We start from the raw sequence: 23,473 nt of genomic DNA on the forward strand, positions 1-23,473 counted from the left end.
GACTCTTATTTGATGACAGGAGATATTTCGCCTTGGCCTCTTTCACTATCAGACCCATATGCTTCCCTTCCTTATCCAGCATCGGCATTCGTCAGCAGTTGTATACTCTTCCAGAAGATTGTAGCTTATCTATTCAGATCTGCAGCTCGAATAATTTTCTCCAGCAGTAGATTGAAGGAGTTGCATGATAGTCTGAAATCTCGTTTGGTATGGAACGGCTTGGAGAGGTCCTTCTCGATCCTGTCGGAGCTTTTGGTAGTAATCAACATCAGCTTAAAACATTGTATTTGGGATTATGATAAAAAATAAGTATAGACAATTGAATGTCTATAGAGTGGATCGTTCCTTATTTAGTTGTACATATTCCTTGGGGAAAAACAAAAATATTTTCGATCGAGCGCCCAGATCAACTAAACTTGCATGTAACTGGATATGTGAAAGACCTGAAAAATGGTTTTCAGAAACAGCTGGGAGTACTGGCATCCAGAATCGGTTATGAATATATACGATTCGCAAGATCAATTAAACGTAATGAGCTGTTCTGTGTATATACATTAGCTGTTTTCTTAAAGAATATATAAATAAATCCAATCACAAAAAATATTTTTTAGCATCAATCTAGTTATTCAATTACCACACCTTCTATTATTATCATCACACTGCTTTAAACAGTTTTATTAACGAAATAAGGCAGTAATTATAATACCAGTGTAAATATCTAAGTACAATAAGCGCATACCTTTAGAATAGAGGCCATTTCATTTACATAAATCCGTTCTGTTTCCAGTAGTTCGGTGAGTACATGACCTCGATGTACGCGTCGCGCTTCGGCGTCCTGGAAAAGGAATAGCAAATATTTAGTAATGGGTAGAATTTTGGTGAGCCGAATAAATTTAAGCTATGAGGACTATAACATTATGTGATTATAAAGATGATGGACAGTAATCTAAATTTTGGTTAACTTAGAAAACTCTTTTCGGCAGAAATTTCCACTTGACGCTTTAATTGGAAAGGTATCGATCGCCAAGAGCTTCACAAAAAATGTTGTAGATAGTTTTAGAAGTTCGAAAGATAAGTCAGAATACCTGCTGGATTATGGTTAATGCTCATGTAAATAATAATATATTTTAAGTGTAAAATTCCTTTTACTTTTATTATCTCAATCTGGTTGTGAATATCTAAACTTGATTAGCGAAGTTCTTTCTGGAAGCATACAATCTGAAGTGGTTTGGACAAGTAATTGTCTTCGCCAGGTCTACAAAATGCTATTGGCAGGCATACCTGGGCCACTACTGCTTCATTACCGTGCAATTGCAAGAAGAAGCAGGAAAGTTATCTGAACAATACATATCGAAGCTGTAAAGGCTTGCCTGTGTCTGCGCGTCAGGTGCAATGCCCAACCGCAGCACTTAAAGTTATGTAGGAGCTCACACTGCTACATTTTGTTATCAAGTAGGCAAAGAACCATACCATGCTACTCATGGCATCAGAGGGATTCGGCAAAAGGAAGTTAATGTCGTCTCAACAAATGAAGGCCTTAGGAAAATACATCACGGGTCCGTTTTTCAAGAGACGGTGTTACGAAGAGGGTAAACTTCAGAAAAAGTTAAAAGCTACACTCGGCAGTAAGGCGGAGTGCAGTGATTCTACGCCCGACATACTACTAGGGCTACTTTGCGGCTGAAAACTCGAAAACTATCCATATCCAATGGGATGTTTTCCAAGCATCTTTCAAGCAGAAGTCTTTGCTATAAGTCAGTGCGCAGAAATTAAATCTCCAATGCAACTTTTGCTATATTCAGTGATATTCAAGCGGCACTAAAAGCGATCTCAGCTTATGAAGTAAAATCGATATCACCGAGGGAGTGTGTAGGGTCTATCAGTTTCCAACCGGTACACCTGATCTGGGTCCGACCGACAATGAGCTAGCCGACGAATTAGACCACTCTGCGGCGGCTTCCACGATGATGGGAGCAGCACCATGCATTGCGGAGGATCCCACACCTTAAAGGAGTTGCTCCGCATAGAGGAGAGAGGGGGAAGAAAACGACACTGGCAACAGACAAGTTACTATTGGAAGGTTACAATATAGCACGGTTTAGAGATATGATCAACCTCCTACGAGGCCAATTCCATCTCCTTATTGCGCTCTATATTGGGCACTGCAGGCTGAAGAAATACTTGTCCACTTGTTTGGCATAGTCTCTTGCGCAAACTGCTGATTTTGAGACATGAAACCGGAAACTCCAGAGCACCTGATTCTAGATTGCCCAGCAATTTGAAGAAGCAGGCTCAAAGCTCTTGGATCCATCTGCGTGGACGGGGATCACATCACCTCCATCGCGCCCAGCAATCTCCTGAAATTGTTCAGAGTGCTGGACCTTTGTGATCATAGGTAATATAGGAGAGGGTACAATTGACTAAAGGTCGCAGTGCAAAACTTCAATTATTTTCTATAATTTAGAATTTACCAGTGGTTCAGATACAGTTCGGTAAATGAGGCAGACAAACAGTAAACACAAAATCTATGAATCGAACTATTTAGTTTTATATTTTTTGGGACTTACCTGCTGATTTTGTAAATGACTCGCACTATCTGGACTTGAACCGGTGGTATCACCATTTAATGAGCCCGAAGATGAGTCAATGACACCATCCATCGATCGTGGTCGAAATTCATGTATTAAATCAGCCTGAAAATAAAAAAAAAAACAATTATGTACAAAAATTGGTAAATTATATATTTTTTATGAAATTAATTAAACATTGTATATTTCAAGGACTAAAAATTAAAAAATTTTAAATCTTTGTTTTTACAAAATTTAATTTTTTTTGAAGAGACACTGAAATGTTCATGTATTGTTATCACCTATCGCTAGTAAATTTTCGAGAACAATATATTAAATATTAAAATATCTGCTATTAGCAAATGTAAGTTTCCGCTCTTGGATCGCTATTCAATAAAGATCAGCGCTGAATTTGGCACGCAGCAACTCTTTCTAAAAAATTTATTTAAAAATATAAAACATATAGAAAATCTTCCAGTTTCATTTCTTTGCTTTCTAAGAGCGCTTGAATACTGTTTTACAAGCATAAAAAAGTTAGAGAAAATCCCACAGAAATCTGAAACACAAAAAGAAACAACGGTTGACATAGATTCTTGGATTCTTCGCTCTGAACATTTGTAAAGAAGCAACAGACTGCTTCGATATAGTTGTGGAATGACTAGCCGGTGAATTGTTGAGTTTATGGCTGACCGACTGCGCATTTTGCTATTACTAAGCTTTCAAACAACAAAAACAACATTTAGTAACTGATAGCGCTGGTTGAGGGTTGCCTAAGTTGTTTCTTTGATTCAATAAGAACCGCGTTTCCGACACTTCTACTTCGCTGCTTCAATGTACAGTAATCTTCAATGACAAAATCTGAGTCTAGATATTTACAAGCACACATACTTTGGTATATAAATATCAACATATTCTTTATAATGATCAAGAAATTATATTTAAATTTTTATGTGAAAAACGGTTATTTTTGTAGTTGTTTTATTTTTGTTTTTTTTTTCGTTTTGTCGTTGTTTTTGTTGTTGTTTTGTGTTTTTTCCTTTGTTATGCAGAACACACTCGTACTATTATTATTATTATTGTTATTTTTATGTTTATATCTATCTTCAGTGTTTTTTGTGTGTGTTGTTGTTGTTCTTTCTGGACTCGTATTTCACTATTGCGTATTGCCGCAGCTGTTTTATCAAAGCGATATATTTATTTTTTTTGTGTTTCTTGTTGTCTGTTAGCCGTTTTGCTTTTACACATATACACTTATCTACAACAACAACAATTTACGCGTCGCTAACAGCAATGTTGCGATGGCACCACTTTCGCTTAATGACCACCGCGTAGAAAAGTCGAAACAAGCGATTTGCCGGCCTATACGCACACAAGCGCACAAAAGCCACTCTGCCTCACCTTTGTTATGCACACACACACACAAACACACACTGTAATTTTTATTTCTTAGAAATATTAGCAAAGTGAGATATGCTTTCAGCTTGTTGTTGCTTAAGAAGCGCACAGTTTTGTTTTTGTAATTTATGTTTTTTGTTGTTTTGTTGTTGTAGCATATGTTTTTTGTTGCCTTGTTTTTGTAAATTACGTTTTTTGTTGTTTTGTTGTTGTAATTTACACTTTTTGTTGTTTTTGTTGTTGTCGTGAATACCATATACTAGTGAGCATAAGCAAATCAGTAGGTGAGTAAGTCAGCCGTTCAAAAGCCTAACACCTTTTTTTATACCACCTCGTATCACCATGGGCAATACTAGAAATGTTTTCGTCTGGCTGTATTTATACTGTGAAATCACAGCTGCTAACAGTGGCGTCATTAACTTCGTTGCCGATGGCGTTGATGACTACTGACACCTCAGTGCTGCTCATGGCTATGACTACCAGCAATGTGGTCTGCATTATAGCAGTGAGATTATATGAATTATATACATATGTATGTATATTTATAATCATGTATATACCTTATACATACACATATTTATACCCAGCATGTAAATATGTATGCAAATAATTTCCTCAGCTGTGATTTTGAATTGCATGAAACTGACGTTGTTGTTATTTTTAGTCTTGTATGGTTTTTAAATGAGACCAACCAAATTGCAATAACAACAAAACCAACTAGGAAATGAAAACAAAAGCAACGTCAAATCATTAAACTAGTTGCTTACTCGCACGTTGTGGTGAGCGCGGCTTACAATGAAATAGAAAATCAAGAATGAAAAAAATATGCAACAGTCTGAAATAAGTTTGGAACGAAAAGCAAAGTGAACAAATTCACAAAAAACAAAATTCTAACTGTATTAACTGCTCTTATATATCAATAAGCCGGCGGTCACAGAAAAAGTAAGTTTTGCATAAACCAGCTGATCAAATTTGACACGGACTGGTCTATGTACTAAAAAACGCGCGCAAACCGAATATATGTATGTATGTTCGTGTGAAATTAGAACTCTACATCATAACATAAAATGCAAAATAACGTAACATCAGTTTTCCTAAGTTTACAGGCGTAGGAAGAATGTTATAATATAAACCAGTCACATTGAACAAAAAATTGAGTTTTGGTTATAAAATGGTTATATGTTGGTTAGATATTAGAAAACATTCATTTTGAAACAAAATTTGAATTTTGGTTATGAAATGGTTATATGTTGGTTATATATTGGTTATATATTGGTTATAAAATGGTTAGATATTTGAAGCCATTCATTTTGAAACAAAATTTGAATTTTGGTTATGAAATGGTTATATTTGGTTATGTTTGACAGCGGAAGCTGAAAATTTTATACTACATACTTATATAAATATACATATTTAAAAAAATATAATAAAAAACTAAAATTCGATTTTTTTCATTTTACGTTGTTTTGCATTTTATGATGATATATTATTATTCCAGTTAGCCGCGAGCTTTATTATAGCCGTACTTCTTTGGTGGCAGCTTGCAGCTAAATTTTGCAAATATTCCACAGGAAGCTGTCTCCAGGTATTGTAGAGTAGCCGAATGAAAAGTTTTAAATGTAACATAATTCAAATGGCCTCCACGACTTTTTTTGCAGGAATGAATTCCATGAACACAATTTTCGAGTACTTTTTCCCACTAAATCAAGTTGGATGCCATAGATAGCACATTGAATATTGACTTCTAAAGCTTGGCGAGAGTCTGGTTTAACGCTAAAGACCAATGATTTCAAATAACTCCAAAAGACGTAGTCTAATGGTTTTAAATCACAACATCTTTTAGCCCGTTCAATGGCACAATTTCTTGAAAAATCGAATCTACAAACTTTTCACGCAATAACTCGTTTTTTTGCACGTGCTGTGTGGTACGTAGCCTCGCCTTGTTGGAACCAGATGTTGACAAGATCAACTTCTTCCAATAGCGGTCATAAAAAGTTGGTTATCATCGATCTATACGGCTTTCCATTGACAGTAAACACTGTGATAACAGCTTTATTTCAAAAGAAGTACGGACCGATGATTCCACCAGACCAAAAACCACACCAAACTGTCAATTTAGGTGAAAGTAATGGTTGTTCATGAATAATTTGGAGAAGATAATTCTCGTAAAAAAATCATTATTTTCAAGTTGTTCCAGAGCAAAATCATCAATTTCACAAAGTTTACAGTGGTCTAATGGCTTGAGTGAGCACAATTTTAGAGGGATGCCAGCTCAAATCCTCTCTTCAAATCTGCCAGGTTGTGATTTGAGACAATCTCAATTCCTGAGAACGTGTGGGTATCGTAAAATTGCGATCTTCAGCTACACTTTTTCATTATTTCACACTTGAACATTATGTAAAGAAAATTGGCACTCGAAATTTTCAAAAATTCGACGAATAGCGAGCACACATAGACGACTATTACGACCATAAATGGCAAAAGCGCACAAAAAGGTTGCAATTGGAGAACGATTATATCATACTTAGAAGGTGAAACAAAACAAAACAATAATTTAAAATACTACAAGTCTAGTATGCTTCTTATAGTTATTATCATACTAATGGATTAAGTAGCGGGTATTTAAGGTGAACACAAAAGATAGCGATTTGGTGTAGATACATATGTATATTAATAATTAAAAAAAAGAATAATGCCTTTTTAAAATCAAATTCCTTTGATAAAAATAATTCTTTTTTGGCCTATCCTTTGCTAAGGTCTTTATCAGAAAGTAAGTTTTTTTTTTTCAAATTAACCGAAAAGTAGTAAATAGAAAACAATAGAAAGCATAAATACTGTATATTTATACCATATACTCATGCTCAATATACATATGCATATGTATGTCTGAAGCTTAGAGCTAATTACTTTTATTTAGCTTACTACCGAATAACAAATATAAGTCTGTAGCTTGAAAGCACATGCCTACATATCCAAGTACATAAATATATATCAAGATATACATGTATCTACATACATATGTATGTACTTATGAGCTAATTTAGTTGTTGCTAATGTTTTTGTTGACAGCCGATGCGTTAGTGAAAATCTTCAACTAGATGGGCGTACAATTAAAAGAAGATAAAGTGAAGAAGTGTTTATTGCCTCGCCAAGATCTAGCGGCGTAAGCTGAATGCCCACCAGAGTGTAACATAATAGGTTTATGGCTTTATTCCTTTAGACATACATATAAATATGTAGGAAGAAAAAATGTGGAAAGAAGTTGTATGTAAGTATGTGTGCATATATGTTTTCTTTCAGCAATTAGTGTGACAATTGAATTAACAACTTAGAATTAAGATGCTTACTATACCAGCTGAAAGGAAAAAATATAAATGATTAGAAAGTTGGAGTATTACTAACTCAATGGTGTCTGCAAAGCTGGCAATCAAATTTTAGAATGTGTTACGCTTGGCGTAGAAAAAAGATTTCATTGAGATACGAGTGTGAAATATTATAAACTCTCACTTTCAATAATTTTTTTTTGTTATAGAAAACGATGTTTTCAGAGGCGCTGAGCAAAAGTTCTGCGAAACGACGGAATTGATTGACTTTGAAATTTCAGTTTTATACCCTCGCAGTTTTTGAGATATCGATCTGAAATTTTGCTTACCTTCTTTTCTCCACAAGAAACTGCCCAAACTACTCGTTCTCTCGTTACTACTGTACATGTTTACAGTGTTTACAGTGCTTACAGTATTAATTAACATTATGTGTTTCCACGAATCTGTTCACACGATTAGTAAATCAGCCAAACTGCTTTTGTACTTTTTAAAAGCAAAAAAAAATCTCATACAAGTTATAAACAATTATTACGAAATATCATTCATATTCAACAATTGCTCCCAGGCAAAAAACAAAAACAAAACAGAAACAACAACACATTCGCCATGTGGTGCTGCGCTGACCAGCTGTTGAACAGCGAGATGCTCAGTGACTTAGCGCTTTTTAATTTCATTTTCTTAACCATACAATTGAGGAGTCAAGTACGTCACCATGGCTGGGGGCATAATGCACCCCAGGGTTCACTATAGTGTAAGTAATTAATTTCCATTACTTTGAGATTTAAAGGCGGCGAATGACAAAAATAAAATAAGAAAACATACAAAACAACAATAATAATAATTTTTGACTTACGCCACTATAAAAATAATAACTGAAAACAATCATAAAAAAATAATGAAAGTTGGCAATGTCACCCGCGCCTGGTCACGCGCGCCTTCACACTGGCGCGCAATGGTCAGTGGAGCAACCGCACACAACGACAGACAGGTGAAAAGGCGTACTTGAAGTCAGTCAAATCTCTTTTGGTCAGCGATTTTACATGCAAACAAAAATAAATAAATATTTCACTTGCATTTTTGTGTGATTTCATTTTCGTTTGCGATGCGACAGTCATTGCGCAGGCGCACAGTGCGCATGTGATCTATATAAATACATATTTATGTATGTGTCTGTCTGTGTAAATATATCTTTATGGTTTTGGGTAATAATAAATTATGCTAGTGTCACGCGGTCCATAATTGTGAGGGCAGGGCCCAACAGTGCGAGCACAGCATGGCGGTGTCAAGTATTCGGATATACATATACATATATTTATGCATTTATGTAGATAAGGTTTGTAAATATAAATAGGTGTAAAGCGTACTACTGTGCAATCACAACCTTAGTGATATTATAATAAGATTCTGCTTTGTCACTTGTTGGCAATATTTTATTTCTATTTTTTTAGTTTTTGCAATACTCTGTGCTGTTTGCCGATTTGTCACAGTTCAGAGGTATATTTCTACCCTGAACAGGTTACTATAAGTTTTCTAACAAGTTTGTAGCATCTATAAGAAAACGTCGGAGACTGTATAAAGTATATGTATAAATGATCGGCTTGATAAGCTGAGCCGATTTAGCCAAGTCCGCCTGTCTGTGCGTCTCAATATACTAGAACTAGTCGCTCAGTTTTTGAGATATTGATCTGAAATTTTGCACACATTCTTTTCTCATCAAGAAACTGCTTATTTGTTGAAATCGTCGATATCGGATCACTTTAGCATATAGCTGCCATACAAACTGAAGGGTTAAAATCAAGTTCTTGTATAGAAAACTTTTTTATTTGGCAAGATATCTGCATAAAATTTGGCGCAGATTATTGTCTAAAGGAAGACTACAATCTGCGAGCAAATTGTTCAGATCGGCTTACTTTATCATATATCTGTCATACAAACTGAACAAAAAAAATGAAGTCCCTGTATGAACAACTTTTTTGTTTGAAAAGATATCTTCACAAAATTTGGCAAAAAATATTATTTAAGGTAAGGCTATAATCTGTGAGAAAATTGTTCAGATCGAATTACTATATCACATAGCTGCCATACAAACTGCTTAAACAAAATTAAGTCCTTGCATGAACAACTTTTTTATTTGACGAGATAGCTGCACGAAACTTGGCATACATTATTGTCCAAGGCAAGGCTACAATTTGCAAGCGAATTGTTTAGATCGGGCCACTATAGCTTATAGCAGCCATACAAACAAATCGTTTAGATCGTGTTATTATAGCATATACATAGCTGCCATATGAACTGATTAATCAAATTCCAGATAAAAACCCTTTAAACGCTTTTATGCTATAAAAGTGCACCTATGAAGGGTATTAGAGCAGCCGAAGTTAACGTTTTTTCTTGTTTGGTCAAAAAATGTTATCTCATCGGAAGAAAAAATAAAAAAAAATCAGTTTATGTTTATCATAATTATATTAATTTTGTTTTGAAAGCATTACAAATATGTTTAACACTGTCAATCAGTAAATGCTTTTAACTAAAAAAACCCCAAAAAATTGATACACTAAATAGCGAAATTACAAATAAACAACAAAGTAACTGAGAAGGTGTGCATGCGTGTGTAAATATATATATATACATATATATAATAATATACCTGTATAATTTGAGCAATCAACCATATGATAAACTATTGTCAACGGCGACAACAATTGATCACTTTTGTATAGCTTTTGGTTTATTTTTTGCCTTATAATTCATATTTTCCTAGCGACGAATTGCAACAGCGAAAAAAGCACAACAAAAAATATTATACACGCACACAAACAAACGAATGCGTTGGAATTCGAACGACGCCAATAAAAGTGTGTGCTGATTTAATTTTGTTGACCGTTCCATCATATACAAATAAATGCCTACATAAATATATAGAAACATGTTTACATACATACATAGATATACATGTGCTTACTTGTATATTTTGCCTGAAAAACCGCACCGAAAACGACAAAAAGAAACTAATTTGCTGACTCAATGGGCCAAGCACAAAGTGGGTTTTCTGTCGTTGAACCGCTATTTATGTAAATATGTAAATGTGTGTGCTTGTATGGGTGTACGCAGTGTGTATTTGGTATCAACGTCGGCTGATATTGCATATTGGTAATGTGTAATCGGCATATGCAACAAACGGTTTTTAATGCGGTCAGTTTTTTTCATGGTTCGATGTGCATATGGCTTTAGAAAATAAAAAAAAAACATTTTTTCGTAATATTTGAATGACAATTTTACCACATTTCCTTACAGTTTTGGTGGTTGATATAGTATGAACAAAGTCTTACTATTATTTGCCCACAGTAGTATGTATTTGAAAATAGTGCTGTAATAGATGGCACAATTAAAAAATAAGGAAAAAAAAAGAAAAAAATGTACTCGTGTAGTGGAAAATTAAGCGATTGAAGGGACAAGAAACACCAATGAGTTGGGATTATGAAATAATAAAAATCATTATGGAAATATTACGGGTAATATTCATATACATACTTCAAAGGTAGAACAAATGAGATAGCAATAACTGCCTACATTTTGGCGAGATTAGAATTAGATGCTCAATATCAGCTCGAATAATTTAATTTTCCGATAGTTAGATATATCTAGTCGTTTCCAAAAGCAATCGATCCCAAACAAATAATTAATTTATGTTGTATGTAATAGAAATCCATACAAGAACCTAAAACAAGTACTTCAACATGAGCCTTAAGAAGCCACAGGTGTTGAATAGCAATCGATTCCTCCATTTCGATCCTCATATGAAAATTCTGAGCTCATTATTAGCTCGAACTACTTTAATTCTCGATTGTGTTTTTGAAATTTAGAAACTTTCAGAAATAATCGAAGTTTCTTGAGTTAGATGATTGTAGACTGTATAGCCGAAAATTTCTATGGGAACTGTTGCCTACATTTCAGCGTTAATATAAAATTTATAAGCTCCATTAGAATATTAATTTTTTATGCATAAATGTTATTGTGTGTATTGTTAAAATATTTTTAGATATTAGGGTGGGTCAAAAAAAATCTGGAAACGAGATATGAATTCTCCTACCTGATAATAAGAAAAAGATTAGAAACTTTCAAGGAAAGGGACCTTCCCGTTAAAATTAAGAGTTCATACTTGGTGAGAACTATTTTTAAGAGTAGAATGTAAAAAAATGACTATTAAAAAGTGAAAATTAAAAAAAAAAAATTAAAATGAATATTTCTTAAAAATTTTTAATAAATAAAAATTAAAAAATGAATATTAAAATTGTTTTTTATAAAATTAAAATTAAATAAAATAATTTTAAGAAATAAAAAATAAAATATAAAAATAAAAGTGAATATTAAAAAAAGTTTTAAAATTAAAATAAATTAAAAAATGAATATTAAAATTGTTTTTTATAAAATTAAAATTAAATAAAATAATTTTAAGAAATAAAAAATAAAATATACAAATTAAAGTTAAATATAAAAAAAAATTAAGAAAGAAAAATAAGAAAATAAAATTAAATATAAAAAAATATTTCAGAAATAAAAACTAAAAAATTAAATAAAAGTGAATATTAAAAAATTTTAAAAACTAAAATAAATAAAAATATGTTTAAAAACAAATTTAAATTAATATTAGAAAAAGTTTAAAAGTAAAAATTATAATAATATGAATATTAAAAAAAATTAAATTAAAATGAATGTTTAAAAATAAAAATTGTAAATAAAAATTAATATCAATATTAACACAAAAATATTTAAATAAAAATAAAGTGATTATTTAAAAATATGATTAAATTAAAAAATAAAAAATAAAAATTAAAACGAATATTTAAAAAAAATTTAAAAGAATAAAAATAAACAAAAACAATATTTCAAAATAAAATTTAAAAAATTAAAATTAATATTTACCAAAAAAAAAAATAATAATTAAAAAAATAAGAATTGAAATTAATATTAAAAAAAAATTAATGAAAATTATTATTAAAAAAGTTAAATAAAAATTAAAATGTTTAATTAAAAAAAAAATTAAAAAATGAGTATTTTAAAAGTAAAAATTAAAATATAAAAATTATTATTTTTTTTAATATTCATGTTTTGCACCCACTCTAGAAGACGTGCCTTACAATTCCAATAAAAATATATGCATTAGTTTTTTTGTCGTCAAACTTGGAAGGTAGCCTTAACAAACTATTTTTTTTAGCTATCTGGAAGTTCTTTAAGGCAGTTAAAGGTGGATTACATTGCATTAACACTTAGCTCGTTTTGCTATTGGTCTCTCAGCATTTACCTTATGGTCTTTCAGAATTGATCATAGCTTCTGCAGAGCTTTAAGCTTGGATAAAATTCTAAATTTTCATTCATAATATTTATAAAAAATATATATTTTTAAGAAAAATGTGAATTTTTTATAAATATAAATAAATGGTTATGGTAGAAATCCACCAAATTAAGTCCACACATATATATACATAATATATTTTATATGAAACTTATTTTTCGCGAAGAAACTTATTCATTAACACTTTGAGCTCCTCAGCTCCCCACTACTTCACAATATGTCTAGCACTATATTTTTAATCGCTCTAGCTGAGCCAAGGGTTCAACAGTTTATGATTTATGATTATTTAAATTAATATTAATTAACTTTTTGTATATTGATAAGTTTTTTACCTCGCTTTAATAACAGCAAATCAACTTATGTAGGAAAAAATAGAAAAAGTGCTACCATCCGCCTCTTTAGCCTTTCCTGAGAGATTTCACAGATTTCATAAGCCATGCGCGTCATCCTATTTTTCATGCATAGCGCACAGCAACAACTCTGCCACTTAATCCGACTGACTTATTTGTCAGGCCGTCAGACAGCGCGGCGTTGATGCGCTTGTGATTCGTGAAAGCAACATAGTTGTAAACTAGTTAAGCATAAAAATACGCAAATAGCTATAAAACACATAACTAACTCGAATGCAGGGGCAATAATTTATTAGCGCACGATTAGCATTTTTTGCAGACTTCCCGAAAAGTGGAAGGTAGCGTAATGCGAGCCGGGGAGTTTTTTTTTAATTTTGGCAAAACTTTTTATATTTTTAGCGGCGTCGTGTTTCTTATTTCTTATGCGTTATGTGTTTATATAAATATATTCGTTTTTTGTTTTTATTGTTATTTTTTTATTTTTATTTATTTGCTGAAGCATTGGTAATTTTGCACACTCTTCACATTCGCTTTCGTTATACTTTAAATTAGGCAGTTTTGTATTCACTGCATACTAAATTTGAATTTTGCTGATTTCCGGTTCAATTTTTTTTCTTACTTTGAAGCACATCCGAAAACTGCTTACGCTCTTGCTGTACTTCATTTGTTTTATTGCAGTAATTGAACTTACGTACTTTTACTTCTTTACTTTGTTGTTGTTTAATATTTACAACTTTCTACTATTTGTTTGGAAAGTGATGCTTATCTGTTGCATACGAATTCAGATGCTTTTCATCTTATGTAATTTTGAATATTTTTTTGTAATTTTTTTCTCAACTGTTCAAAATAGTAAGTACTATCATCACCATATATTGTTGTTGTTATGCCATGTTGCATAAAATTTCATAGCTGTTTTGCTTCATTTAATTTTGGTTCAATTATTTAAGTCACAGAGCGTAAATTTTTTGCCTGGGTATATGCTATACATTTTAAAACATATGATAGCACTTGTTATATAAGTGCTACAAATAATAGTTAGTTCCGGTAGATGTTGTGCGATATAAATTTAAATCGATGAAAAATAATTATTATTTTTATGGCAAGTGACATCTTTATTAGAATATATGTATGTATTAATTGAAGTCTTCAGGAGTAATTTTCTAAAACGCAAATTTTATATTTTGTATATTTGAGGTCGTTGTGGGGGCTTTTAACAGGCGCTATTGGCGTCCAAGCTGTTAGACTGGGAATCTTACCAGACGCCATTTGCAGAAGAAGAAGATGAGATAGAAACATCTCAACACCTTCTTTTAGACCGTACCGCGTTTGGGAGGTCAAGATTTAAATACTTGGGAGCGCATACCTTCAGACAACCCACCGAATCGATTACTAAGCGTTTTGTTAATTTATAAGTTCCAACACGGGATTTATTCTTTTCAATGGATTCACAAAGGACTACATATAGCAGTCTACGTACGATCTCTCTAGACCAGCCATCTTCTTACACGTATTTTCAAAAACGGTATACAAATACCTATACAGAGCACACATTTTGCCTAAGTGTCGAAACGGTAGTTTTGTTGATTGTTGTTTTGAAAATCTTGTTCCAGCAGTTTCGGCAGCTGTGGAATTAGTACAGTAACAGATCTTCGACTGCATTACTGCACCTAAAGTACTGACCATAACAACCAAATGACTAACTATAAGATTCAATAGATAAAAAGTTGATCTCAAATGCCTTATTATTTGCGAACTGTTGTACAAAAGTCAGAGGGTAGTTCGACCACAAAATTAATGTATGAAAAGTCTTTTACGATATGTATGCGTATGGTAGAACGAACCTGCGGCTTTTATCTAACATATGGAGAGTACTCACAGCTTTACGATCGACTCTGACACTAAGGGAACTCATGAGTACTTCGACTGGGAAGAAACGCAGACGGAGATCTGTTTTAGAGTTCAATAAGTTTATAAGTTCCCTTCGTGTCAGAGTCGATCGTAAAGCTCCATACACTAGATAAATGCCGCAGGTGCGTTCAACCAGAAAATTAATATATAAAATACTATTTAAGAAGATGTTCCATAAAGTTATATTACAGATCTCCGACTGAATTATTGTCCTGAAAAAACTTAACTTAAGTTTCAATGGTTTCAAAGTCGAACCGAAATGTTTGAGTACTCTTCAACTGTTGGATAAGAAAGAGATAAGAGGAGAGTTCAACCGGAAAATCAATATCTGGTATCCCATTAGCTTTGTTAATCTAGACTTGGAAGTATGCTAAGAAGATAGCCTTAGCGATCAATGAAAGCTCTCCAACTGAGTTCCTGTCCTCAAGACACTTCATATTATAATCATAAGATCCCATTGTGTCAGAGTGGATAGCAAATATGGGAGAACTCCAGACGGGAGTTCGACCAGAAAAATAGCATGAGGATGAGGTCGCTTAAATGTAAAATAATTAAACTTGAAGTAACTCCAAATCAATTGAATCCGAATTCATAACCATTGAACCTTAAGAAACGCGTGTTTTACTTCCTTTGAGAGAACTTTCATTAGTAAAATGTTAAATTTAAGAGGCTTTTGTAGCCGCAGCCATTCTAATCGGAAGGGTTTCTTTTTATATACAAATACGAGCTTCTAAAATAATTTTTAAGTTAAAACAACTATACAAGACACACATTTTGTTATTTGTCCAATTGAAATTGGCTTGAAGGGTGGCTCTATTTCCAAATAATAAATAAAAGTATAAATGACAGTATATACATATCGCTCATTTGCTGCAAGACCGGCATAAATCAAAAAACGTGATTTTTGAGTTAATGTTGCAGAATTGTTCGTTATATCATACTTCATGTTGAGTGAAAAATTCATATGAATACCTCTTATATGCTCCGCTTGAGAAGAGGTGTAAGGTTGGAGTCACCGTGTAAGGTTGTAGTCAGTTGAAAACTTTAAACGCGTTTTCTGGAGAATCGATTTTTTTGACTTATGCCGGTCTTGCAGCAAATGAGCGATATATTCGAGTTTAAAATTTCTAGAATAGTAATTTAGATATTTTGTAATAGTTTTGCTTTTGAAAATAAATATTTTAGAATTTTAGAGCCAAGGAAAGCAGTTTTTGGATATAACATTTGTGCTTTCTGTAGACCACATAAATACATAAGAACAATCAATGTATAGCTTAGATTAGATATATAGTACGAGTATATGTAGATGAGGATTGCACCGCGACCTTAGATCTATTGTGCCCTCTCCTAAATCACAAAGGTACACCTAGCACCACCATATTGATAAAGTCCAATAACTGCTGGATGTTAGTGAAGCAATGTGATTCCTATTTTTATATACGGATCCAAGGGCATTTAAATGCATATACAATATTTACTATATTTTTTCATCCATCATATAAGAAAGGGAGCAATATTTCTATTACTGTCGTCATAGCTGATCGATTTGCTAGCTCAGTTTCATACTCTTTTGACAAAAAATTATATGTGACAGCAAAAAAAAGTTCTTCGGTAGAAGAGTTCTTGCTTTTGCAGAATTAAAGTGATATAATCGCTTTCTATTCGCATTTTATTATACCAATTTATGTATTTTCTAGGTATAATTAATTGGTGCAAGAAGTGAAAAAGACAGTGGCAAATCCTCAAGGTAGACACTAATCTAGTAACGAAATTTGCATATTAAAGCAACAACAATGTTAGTGAATTGAAAATCTCTTATTTTTATCACTTTAAAGTGGTATAATCGCTTTCTATTCGACCTACATTTTATTATACCAGTTTAAGTATTTTCAACAATTTATTAGTTCGTAAAGTGAAGAAGTGTGTGGCGTATCCTCAAGGTTTGGAAAGAAGGTAGATACGAATCTTGACATGATATCTGTCTATTAAAGCAACGACAATGTTAGAAAAAGAAGAGCTCTTATTCTTGCCTCACTTAAGTGGTTCAAATTGTCAAAAAACATTTGTGTTACGGTATTATGCATGTCTGGTTGACTATTTTATTACGTTTATTTGGTGAATGTTTGAATACCGTGTTTTTACTTTTATCACTGATTGTGAAACATTTGTTCTTTTCCTCGATCGTTAAGAAACTAGTGTAATAATATTATTAAGTGGTTTTCTATATAAAAATTGATATTTCTACTTTCTAAAAAAGTCAGTCAAAAAAGCCGGAAAACAATTTTAACAATTAGTAGGAAGTTTAGAGGGTATAGCTCTTCTGTTAATGTATTTTATTGTGTATACATTTGTTAAACGAAAAATATTCCCAAACTAACCTCAAAGTTGCCTGAACTAATTTCATATTGTTATAGACTATTCTCTTAAGCAACGCTTAATTTCATAAACGACACTTGAAGAAAAATTTCTAAAAATTTGAAGGCTTCTCTTTCGGCGCCAACATTGCAAGTGCTTTGCTCATGACGCAATTCACAGTCTGTAAACGATATAATACTTATTGGCGCACCCTGTGCGTAGGTACGCATGCACATCTGAAGACATTTCAATGATGTTATGCAGACCTGTTGAAAAATATTATCTAATAGTCGCGTGGTGCGGCATCCCAAACTCATTCGCTCATGAATTTGTTGTACAAAAAACACGCAACCAAGTACAATTAATCGGAAAAAAGATTGGCATTTAGTAAAAGTAGTAAAACTGGCTCCAATGTGCAGGTTGATTTGCATATCTCAAGGTGATAAATAGTTTATCAAGTCAGCTCTTTGAGTGCCCGTTGGCTGAAAATGGCGGTTAATTATTGGCTTTGCGGCAAGTAGCAGGTGTGTATGTTAATAGTTGTTGGTTTTAATTGTAGAAAAGAATTTATGGAAATAACGGAGTGCCAACTGTGGGTACAAATGCAAAGGCAGGTGTATGATATAGGAGAATTATGTAGAACTAGTTTGCAACTTGCGGCAAAGAGGTGATGTTGAAGTTACATGGCTTCAACACAGCTTTAATTGAGTGCAATTTAAGTTTAAATGGAGGCGCATACATTTTTTCCTAGATCTTATAACAAACTTGATTTTAGCGCGTTATATAAAACTAATTACAAGTATCTGATGCATTTAATCTTCATTACAAAGTATATCTTAGACCAAACCAATCGAAAGCGTGCAGTTTTCGCACCAAAACACTTACCTTCCTCAACAGCTTTTTATTGCGTATCAGTATCTCCTCTGCGCTGCTGTTTCGTATGAATTGCATTTGCCGTTCGCGTTCGCGCATGCGTTGCCGCAGCCACTGCTGTTCCTGCTGTTGCTGTTGGCGCGCGGCATAGCGCTCACGCTCCCGCGCATGCTGCCGCTCCACCTCGAGCGCATATTTATCTTTTGCACTCGTTTTTTCCGCACAGTAATGACGCGCGTCACAATTACAAACGTTATTAGCAGCCACAACGCTTTTACTTTTATTGCCAGCTGCCGCTTTATAATCATCATTATTACTTTCACTATCGCCGCTCGGCGTATGCACGCTGGCGTGCACTTCGATGCGCGACACGCAATGATCATCATCCGTTTGCACACCGCCACCGCACTCATAGTAAGAACAATTGTCATCATCACAGCTAGTTAGACTGCAGCAGCAATGCTCGTTGTCATCGCTACTCGGTTCGCTGTGCTCAGCTGGCGCGCCGTCTGTTAAGGAGCGCTTTTTGTGTGGCACATTGCCAGCGTTCTCTAAAGTTGCATCAGCGTCTTGTTGAAAATATGTGTTATTCCAGAAGACGCCGTCAATAGGACCGTTGCTGCCTATGCTTTGACGGCTTTTTGCTTGCTGTTCGCGCTCATCGCCGCACGCAACGCAGCTAACCTCACTGAAGGTGCCCATTGAGGGCGTTGGTGAGGAGGCGCATGCACGCAACGTGTCGCTCTGTGTGCCGCGGCTACTTTTTGTACCGCCTGAGATGTGATTGTAAAAAATGCCTGCTTTATGCATGTGCTCTAGACTGCAATAGTAGTCGGTATCCTCGGATTCATCTGCTCGCTCGTCTAACTGATTTTTTGCCACCGCGTTGGCGTTACGCCGCGCTCGCTGACAATTACATTTGCCTTCACTACTCGAAGCGCTGCTCGAAATCGTTGTGTAGGAGCTGCCAGATGTTGACGCTTTGCTGGCGCTAGTGAGCGCAGAGGCTTCTGAATTCATCGAGCAGCCCGAGGTCTGCGAAGTGTATGAGCACATGGATACGGATGAGGCGCGCGCTGGATTGACGCCCACGCCGCCGCTGTTACTGGAGCTGCGCACGAAAATCTTTACACTGTGTTTATCGTTATCACCAATAGCGCTGTGTTTACCGTTGTTACTCGTGGCCTGTTGACGTGCGCTTGCCGCTTTGGAGGAGACGCGCAGCGGTGGCGATGGCGGCACCATCAACGAGTCCAAATCGCAGGTATTTTGTTGCGCGTGCAACCAATTATCATCGATTTTTATTGTTGTTGCACATAACGGTTGGCGTTCACTACCGTTCAGTTTGTTGCCACCACAACTGTGATTGCTGTTGTTGTTGCTGCTGCTGCAGCAACTCGTGTTATTGTAAATGCGCTGTTCGTTGATTTTGAGGTCATTTTCGATGTTGCACTGTTTGGTGTGGTTGGCGGCATGGCTGGCGCTTGCGGCCACAGTCCGGTTAGACAACTTATCAGCAGCGCCCACTTTGTTGCACATGTTGTTTTTCGCCACGGCCGCGGTTAATAGCTCATCCGTCGTGGCCTTTGTGAGATTTTTTTTTGCGAAATTTTGCAAATCGTTCGGATCGCCGCCGGGCGCTTTGCCGACGCGTATCTTAATTTGCCCCTCCTTCTGCAAGTCACCATCCAGTTCCTTCAGCTTTGGCACTGGCGCAGTTGTGGTTAGGTTCAGCTTGTGCTGCATTACGGTTGTGTCGGCGCTCGTTTGGTGTAGCAGTATTTTCACACAGTCCGCGCATTTCTCGATATTCTTCATGTTGTTCTCCTTGGTTTTGCGCTCCTTAATGTCGGTGGACGAGGAGACGCCAGAGTCTGAGCAGCAGCTCTCGAGCGACAGGCGCTTGCGCGTATTCAACTCCTCATCGGATTGCTGTGGCGTGCTCGTGCCGCTGCTGCCGCCAGCTGGCTTGCTCGCGGCCGACATGGGGCAGTTGGTGAAGGTGCAGTTCTTGTAGCCGCATGTGCGTCGGCTGGCGTCGTGCGTAGGCTTCGCAGCTGCTTCCTTCGTTGGCTTGTGTAACGCGTTGCATTTCGTTTCACGCATTTCGTGCGCGCTTTCCTCCAATGTTCTGTCGTTATTATCAGCTTTTGACTCATTGAGCTGATTAATTATAAGCAGCGGCTGGCGTTTCTTACGTATATGTACGCGCTCCATTTTGATCTTTTGAAAATTGGTCGCAACGTGCTGGCGCGTCTGCTTGGACAGGTGCTTATCGATCTTATCGAGCTCATCGCAGCTATCAGACTTACGCATATTACCGCGTTCAGGTTTATCTGCCGCTTCGAGTGCGTTCGATTTAGTGGCGCGCAGTTTTATTTTCTCACCCGCGCATTGCATGCGAAACTCGTCGGTAACTTGTCGCTGTAGCTGATGTGTGCGCGCCTGCTCATGATCGAACATTTGGCGTATGCGCCGTTGCAGTTGCTCATTTGCCTCATTGTAGAGCAGCGCGGAGTTGCTAGAGTGTCGCTGTTGTGGTTGTTGCTGTTGTGGTTGTTGCTGTTGTACTTGTTGTTTGTGTGTTTGTTGTTGTTGTTGTTCTTGTTGTTTTTGTGTTTGTTGCTGTTGCATTCGTTGCTGTTGTATTTGTTGCTGTGGCGCTTCACTTATGGGTTTCGGTATGCGCGACACTTGTTGCCGCTGTTCAGGTGACGAGCGCGGTAGGCGCGCTGCTTCAGCGTTAACGCGCACTTTTTGATCTTCGCTTGCGTTGTTATTACTTTCCAACATGCAATCATAGCAATCACCAGACGCGCTGGAGCGCTCGTCAATGCGCGGCAACATATCGCGCGCGCGCATGCGCATATTGGGTTCCTTTATGGGCGTTGGCGCCGCGCGTAATGGTTGCGTTACTGTAGTAGTTTGCGTTGCATTACTTGATTGCGGCGGTGCTGGCGCGCGATGTTGCTTTGTTGAACGCCTCTGTTCCGGTCGTTTTGCTTGCTCGAAGAGCCGATTAATTTGCGTTACAGCTGCCGGTATTGGCTTGCCGCCACCTTGCTGTGAAGCGGTTGGCACTGAGGCAGCTGCCGGTATTTGCTTGTTGCCGCAGTGTTGTTGCTGTGAAGCGGTCTGCGCTGTAGACTGCTTTTCACCAGCAACTAAACCAACCGTTGCGCTTTGCTGTTGTTGAGGCTCGGCGTCCGTTTTTTCAATACGCGCTATGCGGTCGGCGCGCGACTTTATACCAGCGCGCGCAATATCGCGGCGTATATCACAAGTAGAGATGCGCGCACGATAGTTCCAGCTATGTGATTTCTCGCAATCAGGATACACCGTAGAGGCGCCATCATCTAAATCTTCATCTGAGGAAGCTGAAGACAGCGTGGCAGATTCACAGGAGGAGTTGCAACACGACTGTACATCCACATAATCTTGATCGTCATCAGAGTGTGCGGCTTTGTTCGCGCTAGTAGTGGCATGTGTTGGCGCTTGCTGCGCCTGTAATTTGGAGGGAGGGGCAGTGCACGCCAACTTTTGTTGCTGTTGTTGCGGATATTGAGCTTTTGCTTGCGGCATTTGATGTTGCAAAAACTGCCACGACTCAATGGTGGGCGGCGGCAGCGGTTGCTTTGTGCGCGCTGACATATTGCTCTTAAGCGGTGCGACGCGTTGCGGTGCATTGAGCGCGCTCACATTTGAATTACATTGATGGTTTATATTTGCTTTGGCGCCAACAAACTGATTGTGACTACTGTCAATAGCCTCCTTGTAGCCTGGATATTTGGCGCCTACAGCCATGAGCGCGTGGCGCTTTTGTTGCGCCGTTGCAGCGGTGGGCCGCGGCATGCGCACTTCCTTGCACTGTTGCACATAGTTCACCTTGAGCAATTCCATTTGCGGTATTTCGGCGCTGGACATGCGCGAGTCCAGCGTACTATCCAATGCCATGCTGGCGAGCGTCTCGCTGGATGGCTTGCGCTGCAATTTGTTGTGTGGCATTTTTATTGCTCTGCACTAGTTTCTTGCACTTTGATATTCTTTATATTCTTTAATTGGCGCAGGCAATTTACATATTTATTTTCTCGCTTTGCACACTGTTGCAATTAATTGATTAATTTCATTGTATGGCAATTACACTTTGCACTTTGGCATGCGCCTGCGCGGCGCCGCATATAAATACACTTCGTACACTTTTTCGCTTTTCTATTATATATTTTATCGATTTCGTTTTCGTATTGGCTGATTTTTTTTCTTTGTCGTAGAATCGTAATATTTTTACTTATCACTTTAAACACAATAAACAAGTAATACGTTTATTTCAATATTTTCACAATTATATAAAACTCAATGAGACGGTTTGAAATTGGCTCGGCTTAATCAATAATAGAAACTAAGCATCATTGCGCCATAAAATTCAACACTAATAACACTACACACTTTTTTCTATTTGTTTTAGGATTTATTTATTTCATTTTATTATTTTTTTTAATCTTCCGATCACTGATTAGCCACTATTGCCCATTGTCGTTGGCGCAAGCGCATTCATCACTTATAGTTTACAATTAATTTGCTTTCATTTCTGCCCATCATTGTTGTTTTTGTTAGCTGTATACAACACTTTTTAGTTTCCACAATAACCAACACCATTTCAACCGCTCATCGTTGTTAACTCGTCAATGTTTCGGCTTAAACTGTTTGCTGCACTAAGCCGAGTTTGTGGTCACCAGCAGCTTTGGCTCTAAAGCGACGGAATAAACGAACAAACGGTCCGCATGTGTTTGATCGAACATGTACGAAGTATGAGTATGAGGGCGCTCAAACAGAGAATTGTTGCTTGTTCTCTGGCACAAGTTCGATTGCTGCAGAAGAAGTTGTCAAAGATTGAGCAAAGCATTGATTGCATGAAACTAGGATTTAATAAAAAATATGCTCTATAGTTATTTCCGTTGTTCTTCTTTTTTTCTTTTCAACTCAAGTAGGCTTTTCAATGGTCTTCTTTTTTTGCTTTGCGGTTCAAGTCAAGTAGGCCTTTCAATTCTCTTCTTCTTTCCTTTTGCGGTTTATGCCAAGTGGGCTTTTCAATTCTAACATAGTGTTAAGCTCTAGTCTAAGCCAATGTTTTATTAAACTGTTTCGTCTTCAACTCTTTCTTAACTTTATATTAGCAATTCACTGGGAGCAACATTTTGTGTCTATATTACTTTCCAAGTTCAAGGCGAGCTGCTAGTTTATTATTCTTGTTCGCTGAAAGTTTTATTAGTCTGAATTATCTAACTTCAGTCTAATGCAATAAAAGAGTTATAGAACCAGAAGTTTCTTTTCCAAAAAAATTTATTCTAATAT

At 36.0% G+C, this 23,473-nt stretch overlaps 1 protein-coding gene across 12 annotated transcripts in view; it reads right to left on the minus strand.

Moving 5' to 3' along the window:
- The window catches only part of LOC105229179 (guanine nucleotide exchange factor DBS), a 166,443-nt gene that overhangs the window by 16,212 nt on the left and 126,758 nt on the right, over window positions 1–23,473 (minus strand). For 8 of the 12 annotated variants that reach the window (XM_049453840.1, XM_049453841.1, XM_049453846.1 and 5 more), the window contains exons 12-13: window positions 2,568–2,693; window positions 740–835 (exon numbers count right to left, since the gene is read on the minus strand). In XM_049453840.1, coding sequence (XP_049309797.1) covers window positions 740–835; window positions 2,568–2,693 — 222 coding nt within the window. Of the gene's footprint in view, window positions 1–739; window positions 836–2,567; window positions 2,694–18,136; window positions 22,936–23,473 lie in introns of those variants that run through there. The other 4 variants (XR_007422425.1, XR_007422424.1, XM_049453839.1 and 1 more) reach the window with 3 other exon arrangements.

The sequence above is a fragment of the Bactrocera dorsalis genome, chromosome 3 (genome assembly GCF_023373825.1).
Source record: "Bactrocera dorsalis isolate Fly_Bdor chromosome 3, ASM2337382v1, whole genome shotgun sequence".
In the NCBI taxonomy this organism is placed as follows: Eukaryota; Metazoa; Arthropoda; class Insecta; order Diptera; family Tephritidae; genus Bactrocera; species Bactrocera dorsalis.